This window comes from Echinococcus granulosus, assembly GCF_000524195.1.
Source record: "Echinococcus granulosus chromosome Unknown EG_S00014, whole genome shotgun sequence".
In the NCBI taxonomy this organism is placed as follows: domain Eukaryota; kingdom Metazoa; phylum Platyhelminthes; class Cestoda; order Cyclophyllidea; family Taeniidae; genus Echinococcus; species Echinococcus granulosus.
Genome location: NW_020170394.1, coordinates 220,955 through 229,478, shown reverse-complemented (window position 1 = coordinate 229,478; position 8,524 = coordinate 220,955). Strand labels below are relative to the sequence as shown.

Genomic DNA, 8,524 nt, shown 5'->3' with positions numbered 1-8,524 from the left:
CTGCGTTTCGGCACTGATTTCCCGCATTTTTAACTAAAAAATAATTACGACAAGGTATATCAGGATGGAATTCTGATCTAAAAAGTGCCTTGAAAGGGAGGCATTGCATGAGATTGCATAACTAATGGAATCGGGATTGTACATAGTTGTCATAACACACTAAAGCCTGACTGCTTAAATGCTTATCGTAAATAGCGAAACTGGAGGTCCAGTTTGGTACAATCCTACCATTACTATGTATTTAGATGGCGCTATTAGATATCTATCCAAAAATTTCAAGGCTAACGTTATGCCACCTTTTTCCCAAAGCGTATATTAGTCTCTGGTGTATCTCAGTATCACTTTGCTTACGGCATTTCTTGCCTTATTCCATTGCGTTTTCTGTCAAGTAAAAACATTCACTACGAAGGCTCTTCTCTGTGCAATAAGTGCCGTGACTAGCCCCTTCACAGGCAGGCTGAAGAAACATCCCGCTTTATAAAGGTCAAGTATTTCGCGACTGAGGAGCCATGTTTATTGATGAGCATTTGTAACTCGCTTGGCTATTTAAAAACCCTTTTATTTGCCCTTCCCAAATCGCGCTGATGCAATGGCATTTCACAAGACCTATTCATTTGAGGTGCTTCATTTGGCCCAAATTGCTCGAATACAAGAGCATCAATTGGCGTTCAAAACCTGCTACTTACTTGTTTCAGTTTCTTGATGTCTTCGTCCAACTCAAGATTGTCCAAAATAACAGCGACAAAAAGGCTGAGAACGATCTAAAGGTGAGGCGATTGAGAGAGTGGCATAGTGAAAAGCTTTAGACAAGGCCGCAAATCAGTGAGGTGACGAACCAATGTGACAAAGAGGTGATAGAAGACAAAGTAAATTGCCACGCCGGTGGTCACCGCCGCCGAGTCTACTACGTCCATTGTGTCATGCATGACTGCAACCCAGCCCTTTTGCGTCAGGATTTGAAACATAGACATGAAGGCCTTAAAAAGACAAAACAAGGTTTATGGTCCATGAGTTCATAGGTTTCATGGTCAAGTAAGGTTTTATTCGACGTGGTTTTACAACTAAAAAAGTAATGATGATCAAATTTCGGGAGGAGACAAATAGGTTTGGGGATTAAAGGCCGTTAGAGGTAAGGTCAAACACCCAAAATCTAAGAATATTAACAAGTCCTCTAGTTATTTTAATTGCCAACATGCTCGCAATTTGTAACGATGCGCAGTATTGCTTAAAAGAACAGCACTTCAACATAAAACACTTTATTCACTCACCTGTTGCAGAAAACTACTCCTAATTTATACATTTGGTGCAGGCCTATCATTTGCGCGAAGCAAATGACACACAAATCACAACGACATTAAGGGAATGAATTTTTATTTCCCAATATTTACTTGCTTTACTTTAAAAAGGAGGTCGTCTGAAGCCAAAGGTGTGCAAAAGGGGGGTGCGCACGACCTCCCAACAGCGGCCTGACTGACGCAAATGTCAACACGTACAACTACACAGTTGCTCGCTTTGGAAATGGCCTCTACCGTTCACTCCACCACAAACACACGTTTCCCTTCGAGGAGTGGCCTTACAGAGGTCAGAAGAAAAAATGGCTTTTTCCCGGTCTATGCTGATCTACAAGGACGTACGCGTGACCGGAATGGATTCACGTAACTTTGTGTGGCGACTATTCAAACTCCACTAATCGTAGAAAAGCGTATACTTTTTTGGCCTACCTGGTCTTTTTTTTACCAAGCCATAAGGGTCGGAGAACAAGGATTTCGAGGACGACCATTATACTTTGCATGTAGGAGCAAACTGCGTTCAAAAACGGCTAAACGCTAAGAGGAGGATAAAATTTGGAGAAATAACAACTAAAGTGACAATAATTGCCAGCATCAAGGTCAGGTAACTCGGTTTGAATGGGCAATACATTTTACCAGAAATGGAAATATCTCATTTTAAGACAAAGCATCGCATGCATCCAATTAAACACGAACTATTATTTATACCAAACTATTATTTACATCCCCACAAATCATGTTATGAGCAAAGATTGAAAAGAGTGTACCTTTGGAAATGTCTCAAACCGATCAAACTCCTCATCAAAGGCCTGGAAGAAGCAGAACAATTGCAGACTAAATGTTGAGGTGATGACCAGCAGACAGGTGGTGAATAACACCAGGCTCCCCAGTTTTTTTCCAGGACCAAAGATCTACGAAGTGCAGGTAAATAAATGTAACTGCCAGAGTTACACGAGTAACCACATTTGGGATTGGGTGCCTATTAATCAAAGGGATTTTCACGGTGCGATTTTGCTTATGCTGGGTTTCATACTATGAAATATTCCACATTTTAAGATGTTTTCTACATCAAATATTGTCAGGATGCTTATTATCTTCTACGCATCACCGAGAGTATCATATTAAAGGAAGTCATTTATCATGTCCAAGAAGGGTACATGCAATTTCACATATTTAAGAGCTTAAAATAACACTTAAAACCACCGCGCATAGGATGACCAAAGACGAATTGCAAATTTAAAGATTATCTGTGTCGTCCTGCTACCTGGAACCCATCAAATAAACATGAGCTTACCTTGAAGCAAAAATCCTCCAGCATTGGAGAGGCCTTGATCAATCGCACTATCCTCATGACCTATGGAGGAACAGCCTCCCAGCTTATTGAAATGTAATAAAAATGAAAAGCTTACAAGAAAAGCACATCTACACTGCAAATATAACGCAAAAATTCAAAAATTTTGCCATAAAATAAAAGCTTGAAGTTATTGCCATATCAGTCCAGCTTCGATTCAGGCACTATATAGCGAAGCACCCAAACGTATAATCACAACTATTTGGTGCAGGCTGCGGACACACAAGTCTGCTTAAAGAAGTGTATCTAAGTTTCGTTTCTGTATGAGATTATGCATGTTTGTTAGAACATTTAAAATTTGACAATTTCGCCTAATGACGTTTGATATTTCTAGGAGGCTGAATTTACTGCCAGATAAGTGAGCTCCGTGCGGTAGAGCTGCGGAATGCAGTGGAGGGTGGTGCCGATGCAGAGCATCAGCTCAAACTTGAAGAGGGAACGAGACCAGTAAGTTCGCCACCCGAGGCACCAAATCTTAAAGGCGGCTTCCAGGTTGAACACCATTGTAAAACCCAACTAAAAGAATACAGAAGTTCAGTGAGAGAGGAGTTTCACATCTCCGGCCCAAGGCGTTTCCTTCACCACCACATAATTGTATACAATTATTATCTTGAAATTAAGTGCCAACTACACGAATGTGTTAACTCCATTCACCGTGTGGTTGAAAGTAATGCAAATTGGCTTGACAAAACAAGTAACAAAACCGGCTTTTAATGTTTGTCTGATAAGAACAAAGCGGGAACAGTCGAGATGCGACTACAATAGTTTCTGCCAATAGTTTATTAACCCTATGGGGTTATGGCCAACAGTTTGTTTTATGTGTTGGTTTGAAATGGGCACGAACCTAGTGGAATGCACAGTATTGGAAATGAGATCACCTCAGCAAAATAGAATCCGTCCATGTGGATCTGCCCATCAAAGTCATCGTGTCGCACGCGTTGATGATTGAAGTGCTGTCCCGCAGCAGTGATTGCATTGGCTAGCACCAAGAGCATAATGACTATGTTGAAGCCCGTCGACTTAAGGAGGGTCTATAGAGCATCGCAAAGAAGGAAATTTAGCAGCAATACGAAAAGCAACCGATGCTCATCCACTCGTTGAACACCTACCTCTTCGACAAATCGGGGAGCCAAACCACGCGATTTCCTCTCATGCACGGGAACCAGTTTCCAAGAAGTGCCATCAAATTGAAAAATCTGGAAGCCATTAAAATTAATTGCTCTTAAATTTTAAAACAGGCATAGTTTAAGGTTAGCTACCTACAATGATTTATTTCTGAGCTGATGTGGCTAGACTTGGGGCTGACAAATAACGCTCTTAACAAGGCCGCTTGTAATAAATAACTAATTAGTAGAGACCTACAATGAAAACCGCTGCTTATGAAACTTTTTTACTCCAACATCTAAATGTCTGGCATTTCAATTGGTGCTTACAGCGAACCTATGACCGAATATGTTTAGCTGTGATGATTTTCACTGAAATATTTACTTTGTCAATTTGCGCCTAAACCACCTTATTGTGGCTTGAAGAAAGCAAAATTGCTAAGAATTGGTCAGTGGCGCAAGGCCACATGTTTCGCATACCTTTGAGAAGTCCGTATCAGTGGCGATTCGGGGCGACCACATTTGTTGGAACTGGACACGAATCTCCGCAAATGTTTCCGTCAGCACGGCAATGAATACATTCTGCAAAAACAGACACCTTCGGTGAGTGGAAAACCGCAAACAGCTAGGAAGCAAGTACAGGGATTTATTTTTCTTACTTTAACGAGCCATGCCAGCATGAAAATCATCGTGATGAAGTAGACCACACCTTTCCAAGGGGCGAGGCAGTCCATCGCTCTGTACATTATGAAGACCCAGCCTTCCTGCGATGACGCTTGATACACGGTGAACATACTAATGTCTACGGGAAAGTGAAAGCTTTGCTCACCACTGTATTCCAAATTATTGACCAAATGCTCGGCTCTGTGGTCAAAATACAATATGGTACAGCGAAATCTTTAAGTGTTTATTAAAATACGCAGCAAAATATTGATATTGGAGGTCAAAAAAATGCATTTTAGGCGAATTCACCACAAATAATAATGGAACACTGACATTAAGTTGGTCGTACAATGTGTACCATGACAGCCAGGAGATAACTGAAAAAATCATGGTAAGTAACTTACGGAAGGCCTCGAAACTCGCATAGCTACCTTCGTCGGCGATGGAGGTACTTGCTCGGACACACTTCATGTTTTTTGGACACTGATTATCAGTTTCGGGTGCGAATGGATTACAATAAGAGTCCGGTATGGCCAGATCCGATTTCAACAGGTTACTGTGATATATAAATAGATTCAAATCAAATTAAAACTATGACTGTGCCAAGTAGACTAATATCTTATAAAGGCACAAAGGAAGTTTTTGTATACAATATGCTGGTGCTAGAAATTTTCCGTTTTGCATGGATACCTCTCGTTGGCACTCTTTGCTACACAGTGATAGTTCAGCTCGTCACCGAAGAACTGCACTCCAAGAAGCCCATACAGTGACATGAAGAAGAGCAAGAAGACACTGACATTGTAAATCTGGTGAGTTGACCGCCTTAAAATATACAAATAAAATATCCCATGGTTTAACAATGAATTATGAGTGTTACCATGCCAAAATTTCAGAGGATATACTCAAAGTCTGCTGTACCTTACATAACACAAATTTTTGTCAAATGGAATGATCCATCAACTGATAAGTGTAGTAGTCTTTTGATAGCGTAAAGATTAATAAAAGTTTCATGAGATGGCAGAAACATTAGTATCAAACCATTTACCGCCACAAAGAAGTATATCTGAGATTTTGGTTTTGTACTGAAGTCGTTGAAGGCTTATAAACCTGAATTGCCGAAGAACTATGGCAAATGCCGTTGAATTACAGTAAATTACAATTACGTGATGTGCCATTTTTACCCATTCTTTAGTGTAAATTTTACTACTAAGTTTAAGATAACCAGCAAGTTGCAGAACTTAAATATGCGAGTAAAGTTTTCTGTGGGTGTTAAATGCAAAATTCTAATTAGGTAAACTATGCATTTTCAGTGCGTGACAAAGGAGATCGCTTTACTGGAAGATGGCGTTGACACGGGCCGGGGGCAGTTGGAGCTTGAGTACAGCGCGGAATACGCGGATGAGGATGAGAGGACGAGGACAGCGCACTACGCTGAGCCAGCCGTACTGGCGCCAGAACTTCTGCTCCTCCTCGCCCGTACGCCAAGTGGCGCGCAGCTCAAAGCACTGCAGCACTATGGAGGCCCACAGGCAGAAAACCATGAAGGCGTCGAAGCAATTCCACGACTGCTGGAAGTATGCCCGGTTACGACGTGACGAGGACTCCACATTCACACCCATGGACTGTGCATGTCGTAGCACATGCGAGAACGAGAAAAAGAGGGGGGACCGGAAACATTTCAAACAAGACAATAAGGGGGAAAGATGGAAGGAAATAGGGAGAGGTGCATGCGTCAAACCGATACTACTTTCGGTACAAGCGCAGGAAATCAAAGCAACATCAGAAAACTTAGGTGAGGATGCTCTACATTGACTTTAACACCATGCAGTGGTGGGATATTTCGAAGAACTACTTCACGGAAAACCTGAATGGGATTAACACTGAACTACTAGCCACTTATAAATATAGTAAAATTAAATAAAATTTGTGGTTTTGATGACAAATTGTGCTTTGCAACCTAAGTTCCACCCCTAATCGGATTTTGAGTATATGAGTAAAAGGGTTGCTGAGTATGATGGCGTGTACTATGGATTTACTTACCAATAAAGTAATCAATTTGAACGCTTCACATCAAATGAGATATTGTGAAATTTTTGACTGCATATTTTAGTCATTCAGTCACTCAGTAAATTACTAAAACCCTCGGAAAGGCATACAGTAACGTGTTAGTACGAAAATAGGCAAAACCCTCAATACGTGTAAGCAGTTATGCCGAACAAAAGATACCTTAAAAAACCTAATTCTGCAATACCCAATAAGCCCACTTGATTTTGGATAGTTTCAAACTTTCATGAAAATGCCAAGAGTCTTACGACAGTTAGAGCAAAGCCAGACATGCAGGAGTTATATTTTGGGTATTAAGCATGAAACCAAAAGGTAAATGGAAAATAAGGGTAGTTACCAAAGTGTGCAAAGCATACAAAAGATTATAAAAAGGAACACATTTAAAAGACCTAGATACTATAGAAAACCAAAATTCACGCATCAGTGAGAACTCAAAATAAAATCGGATTCGAGCAATATCTAATTGTCGGTCTTACCTTAGCTGCAATTTGCTTTTTGATAAGCTGATTTAGATCCTGCATTAAGCAAATTATGGGATTGAAAATAACAATTAGTTTCACAACTAACCTATATTCTAATGGGATTCGGTTAAACACTAACAAATAAGCATGCATTCTATCTGTTTTTGATAAATTAAGGTCTCAAGCCAAGGTGATATCTTAAAAACTAAGCGAAACGATTCGAATATCATAAAATATTACGTAGCTTGGATATACGGCATACCTGATTTGTTGAAGGCGCAACCAAACCTTGAATGCACATCTTCGTGATCATTTCAACGGTTAATAAGCAAGCCACCATAATATCGACTGCAAACGTAACGTACATTAGGGACGGTACATATTCAAACGTCTTCGGTGTATTTGCGCTTACAGATATCAAACTTATCAGTGCAGCAGATCGTAGTGCCATCCTAATAAGTAAAAGAAGTCAAGTACACTCTCAGGACAAAAGATCTGTTAAGGAACACAAAACAAAACGTGAAAATGGCAACTGACAATGTGTTTGCCAATTTATCCATTGAAAAAAGTAAAACCTGAAACCCATCAACGTCATGAAGGACTTCCAGTGGTGCCCTCAGCTTAAAAGCAAGTTTGCTTAATAATAGCAAAAATTTAACCAATATGCTGACCCAAATATATCCTCCAGGGCAATTCTTCGTCTTAAAATGGGAGCCACTTAGCACATAAATTAGCGTTTAAGTAAAAGATTGGGGTGAAAGTGGAGGAATATATCCGCTTTGGGGAAAGATTATCAGAGCCCTCAAATTCCTCTAAAAGGCTGTGTCAAGAAACAATCTACATCTTTCAAAGATTTGGAAATGGTTTTAAAAAAGACTAATGACATTTCACTACTTTCCATTCTATCAAAATCAGTCGTGAGACATCAAATTAAGTAGTAATTTTTAGTAAAGAATTGTCAATGAATTTGCAATGAAGGATTCATTTGTAGTGTGATTAATAATTTTAGAAATACGTAGATTAGCCGTTTTGTATGGGCCTGGAGTATCGAAAACTTACTTTGCCCAGTGTGTATAAACCCAACGTAGTGAATGCAGCTCAACCTCGTCAGTAGGAAAATTAAGTCCAGGGAGAATCGGCAGAGTTTCCCTAGGACGACTCGCATCTTTGTTCAACTTAAACATGCTAAGGCGTTACATCAACCCCAAAAGTTGCCTGTGCAAATTACCAACAACTGAATTTTCTTCAAGGTCAACAGTGTGTGGCATTTTGGTAAATTTAAAGAGCCTCCCCAAAGGGCATAAATATGCAAAATATTTGGCTATGTTGTCTTTCACAACAGTAAAATATTGCTTATTTTAAAGCCACCTTATATGTTCATAAAATCACTAAAGGGTCTGCAGTGAGTCTCAGAAACTCATAAATAATGAATAGTGGCATTCATTATCATTATTCATTTGTAACACCCCAAAGCTTCTCTGAAGATAAAAAGATTACATAACACTCGGACTAAATACATAGATTTGATATACAAAAGGTACTGGGTCTAACTGGCATCCCCCGAAGGCCAGCTCACCCAGCTAGGTACCATGG

At 40.0% G+C, this 8,524-nt stretch overlaps 1 protein-coding gene across 1 annotated transcript; it reads right to left on the bottom strand. All coding sequences in view use genetic code 11, as the record gives it.

The window, feature by feature from the left end:
• Nucleotides 1-446: 446 nt before the first annotated feature.
• On the bottom strand, nucleotides 447-6,025 carry EGR_02900 (Sodium leak channel non-selective protein; the record flags this gene model as incomplete). The annotated part of the gene is made up of 13 exons (XM_024492149.1): nucleotides 447-473; nucleotides 687-761; nucleotides 837-977; nucleotides 2,057-2,200; nucleotides 2,584-2,643; nucleotides 2,989-3,156; nucleotides 3,519-3,671; nucleotides 3,750-3,836; nucleotides 4,224-4,325; nucleotides 4,403-4,545; nucleotides 4,811-4,962; nucleotides 5,097-5,228; nucleotides 5,742-6,025. 13 exons carry the CDS (start codon nucleotides 6,023-6,025, stop codon nucleotides 447-449), a joined length of 1,668 nt encoding a protein of 555 aa, XP_024353344.1.
• Nucleotides 6,026-8,524: the final 2,499 nt, after the last annotated feature.